This window comes from Miniopterus natalensis, chromosome 2 (genome assembly GCF_054644295.1).
Source record: "Miniopterus natalensis isolate mMinNat1 chromosome 2, mMinNat1.hap1, whole genome shotgun sequence".
Classification (NCBI taxonomy): Eukaryota; Metazoa; Chordata; class Mammalia; order Chiroptera; family Miniopteridae; genus Miniopterus; species Miniopterus natalensis.
The window spans coordinates 131,709,814-131,735,297 of record NC_142082.1 but is presented as its reverse complement, the minus strand read 5'-3'; the positions used below and the strand labels follow the sequence as shown (position 1 = coordinate 131,735,297).

The following is a 25,484-nucleotide window of genomic DNA, read 5'->3' as shown; positions in this document are numbered from 1 at the left end:
GTTGTCAGTAGCGTAACTAACCACATTACATTTAATTTTAGCTATGATCTTTAGTCACAGTCAGTTTGAAATCATATTCTTAGGCCAGTGGTTCTCTCATATCCTTCCAGTCACCAGGCAGCAGGAGTATAGTGTGCAAAAATGGGCTTCTCTTTACTAATTCTAGGATTCTACTTAATGCAACTCACTTTACTTAGGAAAGTGGGTAATTGATTGGTCTTATCTCTAGTTTTCATTTTATTAACTCGGGTAATTCATTCCACAACTATTTATTGAGTACCTGTAATGTGACAGGGAATGTTCCAGGTGGCGGGCATACATCAATGAACAAAACAAAGATTCCTGCCTTTAGGAGCTTACACTTTACTGGTGTAAAAGCCCATCTAGTTGTGCTAAGTCCTCCTAGACCTGAGTCATTCCCCTTGGTCGAGGTTCAGTCTCTGTTTGGGTGTCCTCTGCTGCTGGCTCTTTGTCTACGGGACTTAAAACACCTGTCTGGTGAATAATTACTCTCAAAAAATGGAAAGTTCACTTTCTAAGGGAACAGCTGTTGAAGAACCACCTGCTAGAACTCCTGCTGTATGTATATACTAAAATTATGAGCCCCTATCCTGCAAATTTCTGTCTTGCTGGACCATAATTATCCAGGACTATTTACAGTTAAACTGGCCAACTTGGAGTTCTTTTGAAATCCCCAAGTTAGTCTGTCTGCACAGTCAACTAGAAAAAGACTGAAACTAAGCAATGATCCAATCTCAGCCCCTAATGGAAACACCTATGCTACTGGCTGAAGCGACTGGAGATTTAAAAGATAACTTTATGGAAGCACAGCATTTAGCTGTTTGACAAAATAGAAAGAAATGGTTAGAACAAGCCTGTAAATTTGACCCTAAAAAACCTTACGGGTAGGTCCAGATGAACGACCAGCCTCCCTAGTTGCATACAACATCACATATTACAGTATGTACATGTCTTAACTCATTGGAATGCTGACAAAATGGTTCTATGGGGAAAACAATACTATTGGAAGCCATTTCCCATAGGTAGCTTCCCAGGAAGACCAAAACCACCAAATATTCCCAAAGCAAAACCTTGGAAAACCCATTCATATGTCTAAGGGGCATTTTCCCTTGCCTTTTGGACCCTTTGAGGTCTGGCAAATGGACTTTATTCAGTCGCCTCCTTTTCAAGGATACAAATATGTGTTAGTAATGATTCATATGTTTTTTCATTGGGTGGAAGCATTTTCATGCCGCAGAGCTACAGTCTCAGCAGTAAATAAATTACGCCTAGAAATTATCTTCCCCACTTGGGGAATCCCCTAAAGCTCCATAGTGACCAGGGAACTCATTTTCACAGGACAAATTACACAAATTATATGTTTGTAAGATCTGGTTGACTTCACATTTTCTGTAGTGTTTATCATCCCCAGTTCTCTGGTCTTGTAGAATAGACTAATGGGTAATCAAAACTCAATTGTCAAAACTCATAGAGTCTTTTAATTTGCCTTGGTCTAAGGCTCTTCTCTTGGTATTGCTCAACCTAAGATCTTCTCCCTTTGGCAAATATAGACTCTTCCCTTTGAAATTATTATTTGGAGACCCATGAGATTAGATCAAGGAATGCATGAACCTGCACCGCTGAAAGGAGACCTCCTGTTTACTGTAAAGAACTTGGCTTGCTCCCAGGAGGCAAAGATCTACAAACATGATCTCCAGCCTGGAGATTATTTCTATTGGAAATGTCATCTCCAATAAAGATGCCCTTCAGCCCCAATGGGAAGGGCTATATAAGGTATTATTAACTAACCCTTCAGCTGCTAAACTTACAGGTATTGACTCACGGATTCATGTTTCTCATTTAAAGAGGATACCCACACCTGAGTGGTCATCTCAGCCTACTGAAGACCTTAAGCTGAAAATCTCTGAACAACTGAAGACCACCACTAGAATTTTCATTCCTGGATTGAAGCAGATGGCACCTGATGTAGAGGGCTCTCCCAAGACCTCGGGCAGGCCAGTCAGTCATATGTGATTCCACACACCAACCCTTGCACTAGTTCTTCCCTTTGAGCACCTTTGCTTCATTTACTGATCGTATTGCTATCATGACCTTCCTTTTGCCTGAACAAACCTCTTGAGAAAACATTCTTCCCTCTCCTAGCTCTTTCGACGGATTTCAAGATGAAAATACTCAGATTCTTATATCTGCTTACTTCACTGACTACCCTAATTGCCCTTCAACACCCTTTTGCTCCTGCTATCCAATGATTATCCAACAGCACTAATTTAACTGACTGTTGGATATGCAACTGAGCTAACCATACTCATGATGAACCAGAATTAGTGGCTTGGCCCTTAAACTTTGAAAGTTTGCAAAACCTACCTGGACATAACTCCATATTTAAAAAACATTTTTTATTCTCAAACCTCAAAAAATATTGATGGAACATATAACCTTCCTGTAGCCAGATCTATTCATAAGGTTCCCCAACCCACAAAGGGATACCCATGAATACAGTCCACACTCTTACAGATAACTTGTCTGTTTTGAAAATATAAACAGTTCAGGCATACTTTTGGGCTTTGTCCCTTTAGTAATGTATGACTACTCTTTTTGTATGATGCAAATGACCGTGAGTTTGCACGGGCCTTAAGCAATTACAGTACTATTTCTTGTGGTGTCTCTCTAATGTTGGAAAACTCAAGGACTAATGCCACTTAATCCTGGAAAGCAAATGTCCTGCTCCCATATACTACTTGGGGAGTAGATAAAAAATCTGGTATTTGGTGTAAAACAGATAAAAAATCTATCTCATGAATTCCAGCCTGCAAACTTGGGAAAACTCTTTCAATCCTGACCAACATATAGAAACCTCAGGCACTCTTTTAATCATTCTCATGATAACTTGAATATCTTCTGTGTTGACAACTATTATGACCATCCAGCATATGAAGGATATGAAGTCTGCTGCATAAATAGAATTTACTACTTCCCTCAAAGTGTGGGTTGAAGGGCCTAATTACACAGTTTCACTTGAAAGTACGGGGTGTTTCTTCTTGTGTGGGATGCAAATGTAACTCACTTCCTCAACCCGATGGTGAGGCAGATGTGGTACTGTAATGTCAATACCTGATACCATCACCAGAAAGACTCTCCCTTCCTCTGCCATTATCCTCAATCTAGGATCTTTTGTCCATAAACTTCGACCAAAACAGACCAAATGGAATTGGGATTTTGGGGATGGTCTTTTCGGTCCTCTTTCCACCTGATACCCTGTAATAGATATGGCTTTGGGTATGCCTTCACTAGAGCATTCTTTTCTGAGTATGGAGTAACTGAATTAGAAAAGACTATCAGAAATCTTTCTATTCTTGTAGCACGAATATTAAGTGCTACTACAACTGCTCTTGCAGAACAGGAAATAATAATCGACAGTCTGCCTGAAATAGTACTGCCAAACTGTAGGGTTCTAGATGTGATAGCTGTCCAGCAAAGCAGTACTTATGCCCTATTGGATGAAGAAAGTATTCTATATTAACAAATTAGGTAAAGCGGTATGTTAGCTTGAGGTACTAAAACAAAATATTAAAATCCTTTAACAGACAGAACATTACTCATTAATCTATAGGTTAGGATTGGACAGACTTATTTAGCTGGCTTCCTAAAGGAATAGGGTTTCATTCTCTATTACAGAACTTAATTGTATTGGTTTTTGTGATTTTACTGTTCACTATATTAATTAGGTGTCTGATCAGGTGCGTGAAACAACAACTAACAGGCGCTACCAGAATAATGGTAGCCCAATGCCTAGAAATGTTACAATGAATAAATTCGACTGCGACCACCTCTACAAAGGAACTTTTGATCTGAGGACTATGTGACTTAGCTCTGCTTCTGACGAGCCTCCTTGTTGCTTGAATGTGGCCATAAACTCTCTTACTGTACACTCAGGAGACTACTTTCTCTTCTATTGGGACGTGACATATCAGGAATGAGCATTCCTGGAGATGAGGGATCGATGTTGCTTTTCCAATGACATACCAACGATATTTCCCAGTGGTTGATCATAGATGCTTTCTAAGGAAAGACCTCAATCAAAAGGGGAATGTGAAAGAAAAACAGCAAAATGGAGTTGATGTTGTCAAGAGAGCAATCTAAAATAGAGCTGGGAGGTCTCTGGGAAGCTGACCTAACTCACTCCCTTCCGCGTGAAATGGAACTTTTGAACTGGGCTAAACCAAATGGCTACTTCCTGATACAGTTTCTGGACCTGGCTTTGCATCACTAAATCCTCTATTAAAAAATAAAATGTTCCCCCATAAGTGGACATAAGCAATAAATCATGGATAGCATAGTATCAGTTGGCTTGCCAGCCCCAGTCACAGCTCTTTCAAGGCAATTTATGTAGTCCTTTTGAAAGCCACCCTCCTTTTTTGTCCTTATACACTCTGTCTCTTTCTTTCCCTCCTCAGAACACATTGGATTTCTACCCAAATCTGTGACTTCTAGATTTGCAATTCCTAGGACCTCCAAATAAAGCTTTTGTTTGCCTTGCAGTTCTTGGCAAAATTGATTGACACTGGCAGAAGACAGATAACAAAATAAATCAGTAGATGATATAGTGAGAAGTGGTGAGTATGCTGGAAAAAAAGAGAACAAGGAGAGGGAATAAGGGAATGCTGGAAGGGTGAGTAGGGAGCTGTGATTTCAGATAGAGTGGTTAGGAGAATTCACCGAGAAGACATTTAAGCAGAGCCTTGACCCTGGTGAGAGAAGAGTCATGGCTATTTGGGGGAAGGTATTCCAACAAGTGCAAAGACCTTGAATTTGCTTTCTTTATTCTTATTTTGCCAACTCCTCTCCTCAGGTAATCTGGTAATGATGGGGAATGGGAAATAATTTTGAAGTTCTGGTTAATTTAGAAATGTTGACTGTCAATGACCTGCTGTTTTTCCTGGGCTTTGTCACCATCCCCTTTAGCTCGCTTTGAGTTTCTTTATCCATAGGTCCTGATAGAGATACCCTAGATGAGAACAGTATTGAAGACTAGCAGTTATCACATTTCTTACTGGGCTGAGATAGAAAGGGCTGGGAAGTCAACTAAGAAAAGAGATCCAATTTCAGTGTTTCCCTTTATAAGAGTCCTGCTTGTTGCAAAGTTTGGCATATAAAGCAAGGCTCTCAGGACTCTATTCAATGCCAGAGACAACAGAAAAAAATACCCTTAAAAAAAAACCAAAACAACAAAATAATAAATAATCCCATTCCTTCTAGTTCATACTTTTTTAATTAAAAATTTTTAATGTTGACATAATTGCAGGTGTCCCCTTTTTCCTGCCCTTTCCTGAAGTAGTTGATAGTTATAAAATAATAAAATAATATTTCTAGTATAATTTTAAATGATGGTCATCTAAGGGAAAAGTTGTAAAACTTCTATTTTCCTTATATTAACTCCAGTTTCAAAAAGGGTCCTATTGCCCAGCTGGGAGTGGCTGAGTGGTTGAGCATCAACCTAAGATCCAGGAGATTCCAGTTTGATTCCTGGTCAGGGCACATGACGGGTTTCTGGCTCGATCCCTAGCAGAGGGCGTGCAGGAGGCAGCCGATCAATGATGACTCTCATCACTGATGTTTCTATCTATCTCTCTCCCTCTCCCTTCCTCTCTGAAATCAATAAAGATATATTTAAAAATAAATAAAGAAAAATATTTAAAACAAAACCAAAAAAGGGTCCTATTGTTCTCACTCTATACTTACATGTATTGTGGCGGTGGTGCCAAGGAACACCAGGCTTCTACCTGCAGGGCAAAGCTCTATTAGGAAAGTGCCTTGAAAAGTAAAAAGTGTGCAGAACAAACATCAAGCACCACCCTTGTTCACTAGGTGCACTGTTGCTTCTTTTAGAAATATGGCAAGTATTTAATAGCATTAGAAGATAGACAAATACATATTTATCCATAATGAAAGCCAGACTTTGGCTTTAAGAAAAGTTCACTTTGCCCTGGCCGGTTTGGCTCAGTGGTTAGAGCGTGAACCCGCAGACTGAAGGGTCTTGGGTTCAATTCCAGTCAGAGGCACTTACCTTGGTGGCGGCCCAGGAGTGCACGAGGCAACCAATCGATGTCCATCTCTCTCTCTCTCTCTCTCTCCCCCCTCCCCCCACTCTGTGAAAAGCAATGCAGTATTAAAAAAAAAGGTTCGCTTTATTCATTGTGAACAAGCAGTTATTTAGACTCTCCATGCCTCAGTTCCCTCATCTGAAAGTGCGGATAAAATAGTACTTATCTTTGTAACTATGCATAATGAGGGATGTTAATTTATTATGGTGATTATTTCACAATACATACAAATACCGATTTATTATGTTGTACACCTGAAACTAATATAATGTTATATGTCAACTGTACCTTAATTAAACAAGTAGTACTTACCTGCTTTATAGGGTTAAAGTGAGCGAGTTCTCTGGGCTCTATTAAAAAAAACCAAAAGAGTGCCTGGCACAAAGCAAGCAGTTACAAACGCTTACAATTATTATCCAATTTGCGAAAATATCTGCGGTGCAGGGGTACCTCAGAGTTCTTCTACTGAGGACTACCCTAAACATACAGCCCTCAGGGTATCATGTAAACTGTTGAGTTTACCGTCAGAATAGGCGACCTCAATTTATTATGGGTCTGGTTACCCCAGGGGCATTTATCAAGTCCTCCTAATCTGTTAGGTCTTGTGCCAGGGAATCAGTTGACCTTAATCCTGCAGTAGTTTATTTTTTACTGGAGGGAAAGGTTCACAGCGTCATTAAGTCTCAAGCACACGCCAGGGCCTCAGAAGGCTACAGTGAGCCAGGAGCGCCCTGAGCGGCGCCCAGGTCCGGCGGAGGGCGAGCGCGGCTGCGCCCCGCGGCCCGGGACGCGCAGAAGGGCGCTCGGGGCGCCCGCCCACTCCCGGCGCTCAGCACTCTCTCGGGCATTACTTCTGGCTGGTGGCTGAACAGGACGCACGAGCTGCTCTCTTTTTGAGTTAAATCACGCGCTTAAAAGTGAAGGTGGCAGCGCCCGAGCGCCCCTCCCCCTCCGGCCGAAGTCGGGCCTCACCTGCTACAGGCGTCCCCAGGTAGCGCAGTGGCTGGGCCACCCCGCTCTCCTCCCCTCTCGGAGCCGAGGGGCGGCGACTTGGATTCCAGCCCGGGGGAGGTTAGACTACCGCCTAGGGGATCCGGAGCCCGCTGGCGGCGAGCCGGGCCGCGGGCACCCCGCGGGGGACAGGCCGCGCCTCCTCCCGGAACTGGCGGGCGGGGCCCGGCGGAGCGGGGGGAGCGGCGGGAGCGCAGCGGCCGCGCGCCCGGGGCCATGGAGGTCCTTCCCGTGGGCGCGGGCGGGACGCGGCGCCCCGAGCCTCAGGCGAGGCCGGAGGACGTCGCGGAGGAAGCGGTCCCTGAAGGGTCCCAGGCTTCATCCCTGCGGAGGGCGCCCCCGGATTCCTGGGAGGGCGAGGAGGACCCGGAGCCCGGCGAGCCTCCGGGCGGTCGGACGAGCCGCACGGCGTCCCTGGTGAGCGGGCTGCTCACCGAGCTGTACAGCTGCACCGAGGAGGAGGAGGCGGCCGGCGGGGCCCGAGGGCCCGGGGGCCGCCCGCGGCGCCGCGACAGCCTCGACAGCTCCACCGAGGCCTCCGGCTCCGACGTGGTCCTGGGCGGGCGCGGCGGCGCCGGCGACTCCCGGGTGCTGCAGGAGCTGCGCGAGCGGCCGAGCCAGCTGCACCAGAGGCAGTACCTGCGGCAGAAAGGTGAGGGCGGGGGCGGGGAGGCCCGCGAGGCGGCGGCGCGGGCCCGCGCCCACCCGGGCGCCCGCGGACCGAGCGGCGGCGCGCACAGATACTAAGTTTGGGTGTCCGCGGTGTCGCGGACGCTGGACCAGACGTGCTTCCTATTGTCTCCCCAGCCCAGCCCCTCCGAGCCGTCGAGTGGAGCCTCTGCCATTGGCGCGGTGGCGGCGGGTCTCCACCCCCGGGGCCCCATGTGCCAGTGGGGCGCAGTCTAAGGGGAGGGTCAGCCCAGGTTCTCATTTCGCCCCAACAGCTGTTAGGACGGGCTTGGAGTTTATGATAAGTACGTGTGAAGTGACCTAGCGAGCGCCCGGGGAAGAGATGCACCTGGGGCTTTTCTTTTTTTTTTTTTTTTTTTTTAATTTAAATAATCCGCCTCCTTGGTCACACCACTTGCATAGTGTTTACTTGGTGAGGCAGAGTAATTCGATAATGCGGTTTCTAAGCAGAACGTGCGAATTCCATTTCTGCCTGAACGTCTGGTTTCAAGAAGCTCACGGAGGTGGACTTTTTATTAGTGGAGGGCCCTCGAGGGTTGGCATTATCACGGGCTGTAACTGTACCTTTAGTTGGAGAGGTCATCTGAAAATGGCCTTGGTTTTGTGGGGGAGAGGCGAATTTGGTGTTTCTTCTGTTATCAGACTGATGCTGTGTCCTAATTGAGATTTCCTCCCCCTCAACTGTTAGTAAGTAGCTTGCCTTTCAGGCACTAACACAATTGTTACAGTTGTCTTTTTTTTTTTTAATAGACATGTCAAGACCTCAATTTACAAGATGAAGTGAGGTGTGGAAAACAGATGCTAAACCACAGCATTTGTTGAATTAATGTGCTTGTCCTAAATTACCAGGGAAGAGAGGAAAGAGAGGATGCATACTGTAGAATGATATCCTGTCTCCTCTAATTCAAAAAACAGGCTAATTGTTGCTAGAAAACAAGACTAAACTAACCAGAGAAGGAATAAATCTGTCTGCTTTCTCAAATCTATGTAAACAGCTTTCAGCTTCCTCTTTTGGCTTCCTAGTGAAGATTTTTTCCCCCAGCTGATTGTTACAAATGACTTCCACCTTCCTCCCTCTGCCTGGGACTTTGCTGGAGTTGTGCCATTTCACTTAATACAATTATTTGGCTGTTCTCAGAGTGTCTGTTTATGCCTCGAGTTCCGTAGGGCAAGAGAGTTCTTTCAGAATCCAACAAAATTAATTTTGAGGAATTATGATTTGGTTTTCTGTTTTTATAAAGCTGTTCGCTTTTCATTACCGAGCAAATTTGGAGGATTGGTAAATTTCCTTTTGGAAGAGGAAATATGGGAAACTAATTTTTAAAGAATGAACCGTACAGCTCCCAAGTGGATTTCAAACAAGTGACCGCTCTAGTAATCATTCGTAAGACCCATGGGCCTGTTTTGCCCAAGTCTCAGTCTTATCGCATGGTTAGTTGTGTGTTAATCTTTTCTTGCAGTCCTGTTAGGATGAAAAAGATACCATATTATAATAGCCCCTCCCCCCTTTATCAATAAACATCATTACAGTACTAAGAAAAAAGAATCAGGTGATAGAAACAGCTGTCAGCTTAATTTTACAGCTTATTAGGTTACCTGTTTTTCAGGATAAAAAAAATCTCTTAACATAATACATCGTGGAACTCTCATATAATGCAGATAACCCGTGTAGTACTCCTGTCTTCTTTCTGGGATTTTCCTGTAGCATCATTGTAGCACCTATTGTCACCTATTGAGCATGTGTGACAACGAAATGGTTTCTTGGGAAATCTACACTCTGTTCTCAGTGTTTTCATTAAGGGGTGAACTTTGGAGTCAGAATGCTTGAGCTGATATCCTCCCACTTTCCTTACTAACTGTGTGACCTCAGGCAAGTGATTTAACCTCTCTGTCTCATTTCTCTCACTTATAAGCAGGGATGATGATAAAAATACCTACCGCAGAGGGCTGTAGTGAGAATTATAAGTTAATGTGTGTAAAGTGCTTAATAAATGTTAGACATAGTAATAATAATAATTATTATATACACTGGGATTCCTTAGAGATAAAATTGTCCACAGTCACTTGATGATTTCATTTTCCCGGTTTATTTAACACCGTGTTGGGAGCTGTAGCTGATGCTGTGGGGCATACAAAGATAAAGAAGACTTTATTCCTGTCTTTGGGGTGCTTACATACCAGCAAATAACACCGTAGAATTCCAAACTCAACTCTGCAGATTTTCCCCATGTGGGACAAAACATATAATTCAGAGACCCCCAGAGTTGTAGTTATCTTAAGAATCACTGAAAATGACTCTTTTGTGGAAGAAAGTGTAATTTAAATGCAAGATGATGATATTCCTACCCCTAGAAGGAAATTTTTAAACATTCAGAGAAAGGATATTTGCCCTGAAGATATCTTAAGAATGAAGAGCAAATGGGAGCTGCTCTCTGGTAGCTTGTTCTCACAGTTAATCACCCTTAGAACCCAGAGAGTTTCATTTAATCCGAGTGAGCTCTATTTTCCATTCCATCCCACCATGTTTGAACTCGAGGTGAGAGAAATAACTGGTCTTTGCGCGCTCCTTCATAGACATTATTATTTTCGTGCTATGTATAATTAATGTTTATAAAGAGTATTCACACTTGTTTCTCAGAATAACCTAGCATTCTATATTAGTATCTAATCTGGATTATTTAGTAATCTAAATTATTATCAAGTAACCTAGCCTTACCTTGCCTAAGATCACACAGATGCTTGGTTGGTACAAAGGAAGTTCTTATTAACTCAGGGTCAGATGGCACATTCCAGATGACGCGGTCAGCTGTGGTGGCGGCTAACAACGCCCTGCACTTCTCTTGTACAGGCTCTAAAAATTCACTTCTTTTGACTTCTGAAGTATTTTTCTCACTTTTGAACATTTCTTTTGTTCTCTTCTGATCCTCCCTAGTTTCTCCAAATCGTTTTCAACACGAGTAGATCCAAGCCCCACACAGGACGTCTAATGAGGGCCTGCCCCATGCCAAGCTGAGGGGAAGGCTTGCGTGCCTGGCGGGTCACACCGTGGTGACTGATGATAATATCAAGAGTGACAAACAAAACTCCCAAAGTGTAGTGATCATTCACATTAAGATTGTTAGCATTTCGGATTCCCAAGTCTTTTTTCACTTGTTGAAAACTGCTGTTGAGAAAATTAGCTTTATGAATGTAGAAATATTTTTAATGTATCTATTGAAAGGAAATTTATTTTCTACACATTTGAAAAATTACTGAGTCTCTAAGATGAGATATTGTACCTAATAGTCAAGCTGTTGGAAAACAGTATATTTAAAACAAGACCAGTATTTTCACATTTATCTGCATTATAAAATGTGTCAGTAGTATTTCCTTTTAACTGATTATTTACGAACAAAGGTGAGTACTTTTAAAAACATTTGTTATCAGCTGTTAGGTTTATCATTGATGCAACAGACTGAAAAAGATTCTTTTCTTGCAGCTTAGCCTGTAAGTACATTAATGATCCCAAATATACATGCTGGTTTTCAAGGAATGAAATAGGTACACAGAATTTATTTCACAGGATTTGTCTTATGGACAGGGCAAGAAATGGATGAGTGACTTATTTGATCAGAATATCTTAACTGAATAGGTACATGTAGTCCTGGATGAGAACCCAGAATTACTTGGTTTAAGTGGATGTTCTGGATAATTACCTTACGATCAGCCTCACGCTCCCATTTGTATTCCTCTCAGGGTGTTCATTCTATTTTAAATGTTCGTTTCTAATAGACACTAATGAACTGAAGACCATCCTTCGAGAACTTAAGTACAGAATTGGCATTCAGTCGGCGAAGTTGCTTCGGCAGCTGAAGCAGAAAGATAGGCTTCTGCATAAAGTCCAGAGGAACTGCGACGTTGTGACTGCGTGCTTGCAGGCGGTGTCACAGAAGAGAAGTAAGTGCTGGCACGGGGTTAGCCCTGTCGCCCCGTGCGACTGGAATGGTAGCGAGCCGAGTCAGTGGTCGTGTTGCTGAATCCGTTGAAAAGTTCTCCATGGGACTGTATCCCCTCAAAACTAAGAACTGTGAACAACTGATACAGCTTCCTATGTTTTGCTTTAAAACGTCTGAGGTTACAAACTTAGTTTTCTTGTTCTAGATTTGCGGTAGCACTTCACTGTGACCTTGGTTACTTTTACATGATGCTAAATAGTGACTAACACCTTTATTTTTAAAACAGCATCAAATAGACACAACCTAAAAGGCACATCTTTCTTTTCTTAGAATCTCTTTGTTGCTTAATCCCTGAATTAAAAATTGTTTTGAAAGAAGGAGACTCTTGTAACAGGATCTTACAACTTGCCCTGCAACCTGAAAGAGACAAAATATTTTAACAAATTAAAACTCATCTAGTAGGTAATACATTCATAACTAAGAGATGCATGATTTGTTAATTGAGTTAAAAATAGTTAAATTGCTAATGCATGTCAAATACCAGATAAAAGCTTGTGAATTAATTTTGTAATTCTCCATGCAACCGTTTTATGTTTTATTCTGCTAACATGTCCCTATTTTTGTTTTGTATCCTTTATTAACATGCAGCATGGCAGAGCAGTGTGCTCAGGTACGGTAAACATAGGCACCAATGAAGTATTTCGCAACACCTGTGGCAGCTTTTTAGATGCATGTGGAAGTTGCCTTTTCTTGTTCCTTTATTCTGTCACATTTTATGTGTAAAGCGACATCTCCTAGAGTTTTTTTAAAATTCCAAATTAAGATCTGTTTCTTTTCATGAAACAATTTCCCGAGCTTGGTTCGTTTCAGATAACATTAATGGCTTAAACTCTGTTCTTACGTTTACTATTAAAAGAAAGCACTATGTTTTCTTCCTTCACTTTTATTATATCACTGTTTGTTATCCCCAAATCATTCCTCTTGCTGTTTACTAAGGAAGGTTTCAACCTAATGTATATTAAATACGGTGCTGCTCGATTATCATAATGATGCAATGGTTCGTACAAGAAGCAGGAATGTAGTTGAGTAGACTGTGTTTGAATAGAGTGTTCTCCAGAGCCAGGCACTTGTCCGAAATAGCTAGAGAAGTAGGGTATAGATAGATAGACATCTGTATATCTGTAGTGCCAAGTAAAAATGTTTTCCTCTTTTATTTTAAGATACCTTGATTTTGATGTTCTCTTTTCAACTGTGTTTTCACCTACCCATTATTGTTGCTGGTATCAGAAGTTAAAAGCACAGCGCCGTAAATGCATGGAGTTGGGATGTGTGGGAAAGCATAAGGGGGGATGGAGCCAGGGTAGGAGCCAGGGAATAATGTCAGGCTCCCACGGTATCATGGGCTGATAATGACCAGCGACTGATCATCATTTCGGATTGGAACTTAATTGCCTGATGAAAGGACCAGCATTTACGTCTTTTTAGAAAAATGCATCCACAAGCACCAATTTAATTTGTAAATTGGTGAATGCCCACTTCCCAGGTATTTTAGAGTTTGTCTCTTTAATTCTAGACAGGGTTTTGCATATCAGACAATATGGGGTTAATGGCTCCTTTCCTTTGGAGTTCAGTTCTCACCTTGGTAATAGACTATTAAATGGAATAGATTTTTTTTTTTGTTGGGTTAAGAAATGTTGCATCAAAATGATCATTTTCATAATATGATACTGTTTTATGATGTAGATAGACATGTTAGAAACTTGACTAGGTTTTTTTGTGTATGTGTTTTTTATACTTTTTAGATCTCCAGAGGTTAGATGTTTTGTAACTAAATGCCTGATTCCAGTAGTTGCACTTTTTGCCTCTTTCCTCAAGGTCAACTAATAAAAAATATGTTTGTAATAAGAGTTCTGAGGAATTGAGATTTTACTATCACACTGAACTTTGATTTTAATAGTGATTGGCACTGATGCATTCAAAATACAACATACATGCTGACTTGTTTGTATTTAACATACAAAAGTCCAAATAACCTTTATTTTTCCCACATGGATTTAATGTTTACAGTCCTTTCCGCAAGTGACTTCCTCCTTCCATAACATGCTATGGAATAAACTATTTTAACATTTTATTAAAATGGGTTCTTTCTTGTTGATACACCAAAGGGGATATAATAATTTTGAAATAAGAATCATAAGTAAGTGTGGATTATGAACCAAAGTGACTAGATCATTTTTATTTCTAACAGCTGATATAACTGCTTAGACTTCATGGTTTCCTACACCAAGCCTTGTGGTAGAAATCTCTTTATTTTCTTTATTTATTTTTAAATATATCTTTATTGATTTCAGAGAAAGGAAGGGAGAGGGAGAGAGAGAGATAGAAATATCAATGATGAGAGAGTCATTGATCGAGCCCACAACCCGGGCATGTGCCCTGACCGGGAATCGAACCACGATCTCCTGGATCCTAGGTCTCAACGCTCAACTGCTGAGCTGCGTCCGGCTGGGCAGAAATCCCTTTATTTTAAAACTGGGGTGGGAGTAAGAAGAGGAGGAGCAATATTTACCTTATACAAGAACAGATTTTCCCCTTATATTTAATCATTCATCTAAGGATAATCATGGTATAACCAATTTAATATCAACAATAAAATCAATAATAATAAGAATGGCAGCAGCTGTAACCATTCATTACATACACGCTTTCTGCCAAAATGTTGGTTTCATCTCTCATAGCAGTTCCAAAAAGGTGTGTATCTTTAGGCACATGGTGTTAGGAAGCTGAGATTCAGAAAGTTTAATTTGCTGAAGTCACACAGATGACACGTGGTTGAGATGGAATTTGAAGACAGATGTCTCCAAAGTCCACTCTTTCTGCCATAAATTGTGACATAAGAGGGTCCTCCTTTTTCTTAGCAATTAGATTGGTACTTCTGTAATATTATTGGAATGTGGATGGAACAATAAGAAATTTGTAACATGCCTAGAACATAATACAGAGTTTCAGGTTTATGCATTCTGAGTATGATTCTTTGTCAGATATATATGCTGAAAATATCTTCTCCACTTTTTTTTTTTTTTGCTTGCATTTTCACTCTTTTAAGGATGACATTTAATAAACAACCGTTCTTAGTTTTTATGTAGTTCAATTTATTAGTCTTTTAGCTTTCTGCAGGCCTGACTTCATGGGCACATGGCCTGTGTAGTCACATAGGGCCCCATGCTCAGTAGGACCCCACACTTGGTTTGGTGCTCTGCTGTTGCTTTCTTGAAGTTCTTAATTTTTGAACAAGGGGTGGGGGGTGCGACAGTGTCTCACAAATTATGTAGCCAGTCTTGCCTTTATGGCTGGTTCTTTTTCTATCCTGTTTAAGAATTTTTTTCTTTCAATTCCAAACTCATGAAGAATTTCTCCCACATTATTTTCTAGAAGCTTTATTATTTTGTTTCTTGTCTATTTTTTGTTTCATATCTGGACTTGATCCATTATGTTTGTGGGGTATGAGATAGATAGGAGTCCTATTTCATTTTGTCTACGTGAATATCTAATTGACTCAGTGCCATTTGTTGAAGAGACCATCATCCTTTCACCAACTTCTCTGTGGTGCCACTGTTGTATAAAATCAGGTATCCAATGTGTCTGGCCTCTTTTTGGGCTCTTGCTCTGTTTTGTCTTATTTGTCTATCCTGAGCCAGTACAACACTGTCTCACTTACTGCACTTTCTAATAAGTGCTAATACCTGATAGTGTAGGTTCTTACAGCGTGTTCTTCAAGATTCTTTTGGTTATTTGACATCTCTACAATGTTGGGTCTGCCAGTCTATAAATATGGTGTTTTAAAATGTATCTGAATAATATTTTACAGTTTGTTTTCTTTTTAATCCTCCCTCAGGGATATTTTTTTCCATTGCTTTTTTAGAGAGAGTGGAAGGGGGAGAGAGAGAGAGAGAGAAACATCAATGTGTCGATTGGTTGCCTCCTGCACACACCCCGACCGGGGCCAGGGATTGAGCCTGCAACCGAGGTATGTACCTTTGGCCAGAATTGAACCCTGGATGCTTCAGTCTGCGGACTGACGCTCTGACTACTGAGCCAAACCAGCTAAGGTTAGAGGTCTTGCATATATATTTCACTAGATTTATTCTTAATTAGTTGAGATTTCTTGATGCTCTTTTAAATTGGTATCTTTTTAAGAAATTTCTGTTTCTAGTACATAGAAATATGATTGTTTTTGCATATTGACCTTATATCTAGTAGTATGACTTTTTTCTCCTTTGATTCTAAGAATTTATCTGTAAATCATTTTGTATGTTGCTAAGGATGTAATCTTTATCATCTGTGAATAGTCAGTTTTATGGACTTACAGATTTCTTCTTTTTAAAAATTGATTTTAGAGTGGGAGGAAGGGACAGAGGGGGAGGCGGGGGGAAACATCGATGTGAGAAAGATACATCAGTTGCTTCCCATACGCTCCCAACTGGGGATCAAACCCACAACCTGGGTGTGTGCCCTGACCAGGAATTGAACTGCGACCACCATGACCTTTCGGTGTACAGGACGACACTCCAACCACTTGAGCCACACTGGCCAGGGTTGGATTCCTTTACTGTTCTTTAATTTCTTTTTCTTGACCTGTGCACTGGCTAGGACCCCTAGTATGATGTTGAACAGAAGTAGTGGCAATGGGAATGAAAACTTTTGTTTTACGTTCAACCTAAGAGGGAAGTTTTCTTTTCATGTTTCATTGTTAAATACAATGCTTCTTAAAAGTTTTCTGAAGAAATTCTTTATCAAATTAAGGAATTTCTCTTGTCCAATTTGCTAAGATGGTGAATTTTTGTCATATACTTTATTGCTATATTGAGATAACATGTTGAATTTTATATATTTTACTGAATGTTAAAACATCTTTGCAGCCCTGGAAAAATCCTAAACATGTATATTTATATAATCTGGATTTGGTCTGCTAATGTTTTGTTTATGATTTTTTATGGCTATGTTATGAGTGAGATTAACCTATAATTTTCCTTTCTTGTAATGCTCTTGTCAGGATTTGGGAGCCTCTAAAGGAAGTTACAGAGTATTCCCTCCTTTTCCATTCTTTGGAAGAGATTGTGTTACACTGGAATATTATTTCTTTCATTTTGGTAGAATTCACTGGCAAAACTTGGGTCTGATGCTTTCTTTGTAGGAAGGTTTTAAATTATGGATTCAACTTGAAACAAAATAATTATTGGATTATTTGTATTTTCTATTCTTGTATTAGCTTTGGTAAATTATATAGAATTTGCCATTTCACATAACTTTTCACATTTGTGGGCATAATATTTTGGGGGTTCCTTTAGTGTTTTAAGATATTAAAACAATTTTACTGATTTAAACAGGAATTCACTACTTAAAATATTTTTTATTATAGAATGTATCATCATAAAGAAGAGTATTCTAATACATGTATATCTGTTTTAAAAAACAATTAAACAGCTGTGGCTGGTGTGGCTCAGCTGGTTGAGATCATCCCATGCACCAAGAGGTCGCCAGTTCGATTCCCAGCCAGGGCACATGCCCAGCTTTGGGCTCTATCCCAGGTAGGGGGTGTGCAGGAGGCAGCAGATGGATGTTTCTCTCTCTCTCTCTAAAAATCAATAAAAACATCTTAAAATATAGTTAAACAAAGATCTATATATGTGGATATCTACCTATCAAGATTGAATAATAAATATTACTGTCACATTAGAAGTCCCTGTGTGCGCCTCCCTGGTTGAAACCTCTTCTCTCTCCCACATTTATGTCAGTTATTCCCTTGCTCTTCTCTACAGTTCTTCCGTCTCCTGTGTATATTCCTAAGTGACATATCATTTTGAAAAACCAAGTAGCAAGCCCAAGTCTAGTTGGGTAGGGGACAGGTAATGGTGCCTCTGTTAAATAAAAGCTCTCAAAAGATAAACATTCTCTGGGTCACACAGTCCGAGGTGGGGTTCCCCTGAGAATGCACAGGGACCCCCCCTTCTGGGACAGCCAGGGGCAAGGTTATAAATGAGTCCTGTGGCATCTGCCAGGCCTAGTTGCTTAATGATCAGCTAGGCTGGGGGAGGGGCCTGCTTTTTATTTTCGATTCAGAGCTCGCCATGACCTTGCTCTTGCTCTCAGAAGCAGGTCAAAGCAGAACACTTTTGTGGACGTGGAGGGGAAGGGAGAGCAGGCGCTTCGCCAGCTCGCCGTGCGATAAGCACAGAGGAGAGTCTGGACCGGATCTCCTGGGCATTCTGTCCTCATGTTGGAAAGACGGTTCCAATAGCAGGAAGCACCTTTTGTCGACTGACATCAGTACAAGTGTCGCTGGAGTCACACTGCTCCAGTCGGGGCTGGTCGTGCTGTATCTGGGGTCTCCCTTCCCTCTCGTCCTGGAGGCTGTCTTTGCCGCTTTCCTGTGTTGGATCTCTTATTTCCTATTGTCCTGTGTTTTCTTCTTTCTTGATTCTTTTTATATTGTTGCCCATAACCTCTTGCCCATTAGATAAATTTTTGGAACTTGTGCAGGAATGAAAATGTTTTTATTAAATCCTCACTTCGGTTGACAAGTCCACGATTGCTCCGTTGACTTCTTGCTTCCAGTCTTACTCTTGAGAAGTCAGAAGCCCTTCTGATCCTCAGTCTTTGTCCTGTTTTTCCTCTTTGAAAGCTTGTGGAATCTGTTTTCGGTGTCCTAAAACTCACGACGGTCTTGCTTGGTGTGGGTCTGTTTTCACCCATTGTGCTGGGCCTAGACAGCCTCGTTTGTAATCAGGCAGTTTACGTCTTTCAGTTCTGTAAAACGTATGTGTATTAGTTCTTTGATGCTTTCCTTCCTCCCCCTGCCCCCCGTTTCTGTGATTCTACAGTTTGGCTGTCAGAACTTCTGGATTAGTTCTGTAATATTCTTCTGTTTCTTATTTTCCATCTCTCTCCCCTCCTCCCCTTTTTTGCTTTACTTTCTCAGAGATTATTTTTCTCAACTTTATTTTCCAATCCTGTTATTGAGACCATTTTGGGGGTGGAGGAGGTTGTTATTTGTATGTTTCTTTTATACAGTTGTATCCTTTCTTGTTTTGGAGATGCAATATATTTTCTTGTTGTTCTGAGGATATTAGTGATGGAGACTAAAACAGGCAAACAGGAAATAACAATGTAGAGGAAATAGATTGTACGGGGAGGAAAGAAACTTTCAAAACTGCTCTTATATTTAAACTTCCTGAGATATCTAGTCATCCTTGGCTGTCTGCTCATAATTTAGTGTGGGAGTCGAAAATTATGACTTGAACTCTGAGCTCCCTGGTAGCGCTTATTGACTTGAAAAGCTTCACTGAAGGGTCATCTGGACGGGTCCTTTGTTATAAAGTCCCCAGGTCCATGTGGTCTGGTATTTCTTCTGGGACTGGTCTGATTCCTCAGGGAAGTGTCTTCTGACCTCCTGCTTGGGCGGTGAAGGTCTGCGGGGGTAAGACCTGGGGTCTCAGGATTCAGTGTGCATACGGTCACTGAATCCCTCTGTTTTAGGTAAGCTGGTTTTCCAGCAACTCTGTGTTTTAACCCTCTTCAAAAATGAGACCTTCAGCCCTGGCCAGGTAGCTCAGCTGTGGTTCGAGCGTCGTCCCGATACACCAAGGTTGCAGGTTCGATCACTGGTCAGGACACATACCAGAAGCAACCAATGAATGCATAAATAAGTGGAACAACAGATCGATGTTCTCCTCCCCCCTTCTCTCTATCAAATCAATCAATAAATATTAAAAAAATTGCAGCCTTCAAACTTTTTCAGGGATGGGGGAGAAGTAGAAGAGAGGATCCAGGGAGCCAGCTGCTTTTCAACAGTTTTCTCTGAGTTCTCCTTAAGCCTCCTCAAGAGCTGGCTGCCTGTCTCTGAGTCTTTTGTGGATTATGTGATGTCATAGAGGTTGGGTTTTAGGTTTCCCGTGCCAATTTGGGATTTGTCTTTTTAGGATCTGCTAAATCAATTTCTACTTGCCCATATGCTATTTCAGCTTCAAATTCTATTGCTGGCGTCTTTCTTTTCCCCCCTGGTCTTTGTGGGTGATGATAAACAAAAACCTATTTCCTGTATTTTTAGTGGTTTTGGTGGGGACCAAAATTAAATGTAGTTTTTTTTCAATCTTCCTTCTTAACCTAGATGTGTACGTTCCTTTTACATATAAGTTCATTTGTTTTGATAGATGAAGTTAGTATTTTCTCCAGCTTTATTGAGATATACTTGACATATAAAGAAGCCAGCATTTAGATTAAGGTAGATTTGCCTTAAATTTGGACGTTGGTTGTAGAATTTTGAATTTTGTCACAATTTTTTTTAATACTGATAACAGATTTAGGTATATTTTTGATATATAATTAGCAGCTTGGTGTGCCCTGGAGTAAGTTGGTATGAATATGACTAGATGAAAGAAACTGGATTATAATTGCTTGCAATATATTTTAGCCACACTTTCATCTTAAAACTCTTCAGTGTCTTGTAACTGTTATTTTTCCATTTTTTCATCATTTACTTGTTCTTACACATACTGTAAATTTTGCGATATTTGAAAGTACAATCATAGCTTTTGAACCTCCAACTTCTCAGAGTTTCTTGCAGCTTTGAAAAAAAGATGTTTCTTGGCACCTCATTACAAAGAAAACTGGTTTTTAGGGGAAAAATCTGAATCTCAAAGTCACAAGAATTTAGAGCTAGGAGAGAACTTAAACCTGATTTCTATTTACTCCCAGCCTGTGGCTGAGCAGAGTGATGCTTGGAAGAGTCAATAGCGTGGCGGAAACTCGCTCAGCTGGTTGGTGACTCAGTCGAGACTCCCTTGGTTGGTGCCCTTGCTCTCAGTTTTGACAAAAGAAAATTCAATCTACAGCCAACAGGGGGAGCTCTCCTTTTTAAAACTTTCCTAAGAACTATTGTTGGGGCTTGAATCTCAGGTCTCCCACTTTCTAGATGTGTGATTTTGTGCAAGCTCCTTAACACCCCTGTGCTTCAGTTTTCTCATCAGAAAAAGGGTATGACAATAGTAACCACTTTGCGGGGTCATTGTGAGAACTGAGTGAGTTAAAGTATATAAAATGCTTAGAACTGTGTCTATTATTTATTGCTATTGCCATTATTCCTGCTGTGGGGAGGTTTAGAGGCTGCCTTTTCCACCAGTATTTGCATACTTGCCTTTTTAAGGCAACTGTGAAGGTTGCTGGGGCTCCTCACATTAAAAGAAATCAGTGGGATGGGATTATTTGAGGAGGAGATATTGAATAATCGTAAGTAGGGATTTTATAATTCATTAGCTCTTTGGGAAAGGATGGCTTCCTTTTCTTCAATAACATGCAAGGAGATTGCTGCTCCTTTCTGGGTTTCATTTGAGAAGATGATATGTAAACGTGTTTTTTGGACACACGTTATGTATCAAAGTAGGTAACTCCCTGTGTGTACAAAGGGCAGTAGGAGCAAAGCTGAGGACCAGCAAAATCCTCCTTGAAGCACCAGGAAGCATTTCAAAGAAGAGCTAGAATTAGAAGAATGATTGAAAGGTGCTATGGAGATGAGGGCAGGAGGGCTGGGGAGACATTCCAGGCAGAGGTAATGGCGCAGAGGCTGTGAGAGCATCAGGTTTCTGGGACACTTTTAATTATCTGGAATTACTGGATATAACACTGGAGGCTGGAGGGAAGTGGCAGAAGCTGAGGCTGGAGTTTACATTGTGTCCTGTAGCACCAGGCTCAGCACAAGAGTGGCACAATTGGATTTGCATGTTTCAGAGGCCATTTTGGCAGCAGGCTGGGGAGGGTGAGTGGACGTGAGGGGTATCAGGAGGAGGCTGATGCAGTAAACCAGTAGAATCAATGGGCTCTGGGCATGGAGAGAAGGCAAGGAGATATTTAGGAGGGAGATTGACTTGGACTGGGATAGGGGTATGGTAAGAGGAGGAATGTGGGAGTTGAGGGCTTGGGGAAGGTGTGGGAGGAGCCAGTAAGTGCGCACAGCTGAGCTCCTTGCTCAGGGGACCCACACCGGCCTGCTAGGGGAGAAAGGGCCATGGGCAATCGGAGAGGCACCTCGGAGAGCAGTGCCCAGGAGCTGCTGGAGGACAGGAGAGTTTTGGAGGTGCAGTTTTTGCTTCTGGAGACAATTCTCAAGAACTATATAAAGCACATGCATGTGCACCTATAATTACCATAGGGATGTCAAACAGGAAAATCATTAAAAAGGGCATTGGATTTTTGCCATTTTAAAATGTGTGAGGAGTTTCTGTTTCAGTCAGGTGGTGGAGACAGAAGCCACATTACACTTGGTTTATACAGCAAGGGTATGATATTCTTCCCAGAGGCGAGATGGGATGAGGAGTGGGCTTGTTCAGCCTGCCTTGTAGAGAGACTTTCCGGCCCCCACCCCACCTTTGGTTAGAATTGGTGAGCATTTCTCCCTCTGAACCCCACCATTTTCCATCCTGACTTCTATAGGAGCACCAATAATATTTTATTATATTTGTTTCCTTTTTTATTGTGGTAAATTTTCTCTTTATACCATTAGATATAGATCTAGGGGAAGGGCTAAATCATTCATCTTTTTATTTTCAGTATCTATTACAGTAGACACTTAGCGTTATAGTCGGGCTCACTGAATGTTGGATGGATGGATGGATGGATGGATAGATAGCTGGGCCGGCAGATAAATTGAGGTTGGGTCCAAGGTCCTGTGTGTGTGCACATGTGAGGCAGGCGACTTGGTGATGAAAGTAAGAGAGATAGGCTAGAACAGGCTCAGAGCTTGTGAATAACAGGATGTATTTAGAATTACCACTTTGATAAATGGGAACTGGACTGATGAGAAAGGAACAGCCTCAGAACAACTGAAATTGAAACTTTTTAGTTAGTAAAAATGCATTAATTTTGTGAAGTTATAATATCTTAGACTTTTGGAGCTAGAGGAAATCTCAGAATGAATCTAGTATAAGCTGCCTGTTGAACACAGGACACTAGTATATGTGAACTGCCTTCCTAGCTGGGTTGAAAGCTGGGAGAAAGTTTGACCATTCGGCAAGTACACATTTAATTGAAAATGTTAATACAATCTTACCTCTATACAAGGGTGGAGTGAATAGAGAAAATTAGGTTGCATCATTCTAGTTTGAAAGAAAGTCTGAAAAATTATGTGAAAATATACGTATCAGGCAGTAGGAGACTAGCAAATACAGATAATTCAGCTGTGTTGTCTTTATAGAGTATCTCCGTACAGCATTGTAAAACTTTACCTACCCAGTTCCAAATATGCATCTGACCCTGCCTCCCTCCCACATTGCAGGAGGTTTTTACTTTCAATGGATTATATACCTTTGAGCAGTAATGTAATGTCTTTTTTTTTTTTTTTTTTTCTGGTGAGGCCATGAACAAGTAGGTGTTTGTAATGAACTCTGTATAGAAATATATTTTGATATCTTATGTCGGAAAATAATAGTTTCTAATGAATGCACAGCATAGCCCATGCTTAGCCTTTTAGACAGAGCTCTTTTTTGGTTCTGTCCAATATTGCCTTTTTAACATCATTTGCAAAAAAGATGTCTTCCAAGATACGTTCACTAAGGCAACATCAAACTGCCGTTTGGCCTGCAATCTCTCCTAGAAGGGTTCTGACATGCATCAAAGGTACTTTAGCAAGTTGGTTTTTTGCATGTCTAGGTCCTCCAGCAGAAGGTGGAAGACAGAAAGGGTCTCCTCATATTTAGTTGCCACTACCCAGGATGGCCAGCAGAGGGCAGGCTTGCTGCTTTCTCTGATCTGGGCCTTGGACTCCTTTTTTCCTGCCTGTCTGTCTGTCTTTGATATCCAGCAGTTTTCTGATTTCAGATGACAGTTTCTAGAATCAGTTATGTAATATATTTAAAAACTAGTGGAAAAGGGGCCACAAAGTAATTTCTTGTTTTCTCAGTACATATTGACTCTTTGGGGGCAGGTCTCTTTTAGCCCACACTGATGGCCCTTGTTTGAGGTTTTTCTGCCCTAATTCTCCTAAGATCACCCATGAAGGTACAAGTGACTCAACCTTCAACTCTTATAATGTGGAGAGGTTTGTGGACTTCAGGTTTTGGATGATGATTTTTTTTTTGAGGTATAACTAAGATATAACATTATATTAGTTTCAGGTGATGTTTGTATATATTGTGAAACGATCACCACAATAAGTCTAGTTACTATCCATCACCACACATAATTACAGATGATTCTTAGAACATTAAAGAGGCTTCTCATTTTTTATTTCCACATCAAGGCCCACAACGCTGCGGCACTCCTACAAAAAACACGGGCTTTTATGTAGTTAAACTGTGCATACCTATAGTAATAGATTTTTGTTTTCGTTCTTGGAAAGATGTGATAATAATAATCCTCCCTTCTGGGGGAGGAGCTAAATTTGCAAACAGTGTTGTTGGGCTGTGAGTTCAGGTTTCCTGGATTCTGGTTCTAATACTACTGGTTTTTCTGCAGATCTTCCTGCTTGCCTTTGTTTACCTGTTTGTGAGCACAGTCTTCTTCCCAGGGACTTACTGATGACACTTCTTCAGGGGGTCTCATTGAGAAAATGCGTTTCCTTTTTCAAAGTTTTAGTCGCTATATGAATGGGGAGGATTCATCCCACCTCAGAAAACATAACAATCCCTGGGGAATGATCACTTGTCTGGCATCCTTGCCTGACCATATTTTTATTTAGTTGCAGTTTTATCCTATTACGTGAGTGAAAGTTGTGCAATGAGTAGGTGTCTCTATTACAGTCATTGCTAACAGTCAACCCCACCTGCGGGAGGTGGTTTGAAATGTAAAATTTACACCATCTGTGTGGACCAGTCAACGTCAGTATCCAGTGGTCCTCTCCATGGATGGCTGGGACCAAGCTCTCTGAAACTTTCCCATTAAATTAATGCTCCTTGCACTTGAATTTCAGTCTGTGTTTTCCTTGAAACCATATCCAGAGTGTGTGTCAGTGCCGTGCATATAGTTAGGGAATGTGATCTGCAGAGTGATTAAATGACCTGACTGAGTTTTTCCAGTAAATCAACCCAATTCTCCTCTCAATTCATAGAACAATGAAATTTGAGATCCTCGGGGACCATCTAGTCCAGTGCACTCATTTTACAGATGAGGAAATTGAAGGCTCAGAAAGGTTAAATAGATATTTACAACCACCACACACCCATTAGGATGGCTGCTATCAGAAAAACAAATTAACAAGTGTTGGCTAGAATGTGGAAAAAATGGAAGCCCTTGTCCACTGTTGGTGGGAAAGTAAAATGGTGCTGTTGCTAAGGAAAATGATATGACAGTTCCTCAGAAATAAAAAAACAGAATTACCATATGATCTAGCAATTTTATTTGTGGATATATACCCCAAGGAATTGAAAGCAGAGTCTTGAAGAGATACTTGTGCAATCATGTTCACAGCAACAATATTCACAATAGGCAGAGGGTGGAAGCAACCCAGGTGTCCCTCACAGATGAATGGATCAACACAATGTGGTCTGTACATACAGTGGAATATTATTCAGCCTTGAAGAGGAAGACATGCTACAATATGGATGAACCTAGAGGACATGATACTAAGTGAAATAATCCAGTCACAAAAAGACAAATACTGTATGATTTCACATATATGATGGACTTAGAGTAGTCAGGTTCGGAGAGACAAAGTAGAGTGGTGGTTGCCAGGGATTGG

The 25,484-nt window shown here is 41.3% G+C and overlaps 1 protein-coding gene across 3 annotated transcripts in view; it reads left to right on the top strand.

Annotated features, from left to right (window-relative positions):
• Positions 1–7,334: 7,334 nt before the first annotated feature.
• TBC1D30 (TBC1 domain family member 30) overlaps positions 7,335–25,484 on the top strand; it is a 64,220-nt gene continuing 46,070 nt past the window's right edge. For 2 of the 3 annotated variants that reach the window (XM_087813877.1, XM_087813878.1), the window contains exons 1-2: positions 7,350–7,785; positions 11,595–11,759. In XM_087813877.1, the coding sequence (XP_087670003.1) occupies positions 7,350–7,785; positions 11,595–11,759 (601 nt within the window). Of the gene's footprint in view, positions 7,786–11,594; positions 11,760–25,484 lie in introns of all 3 variants that reach the window. The other variant, XM_087813879.1, reaches the window with a different exon arrangement.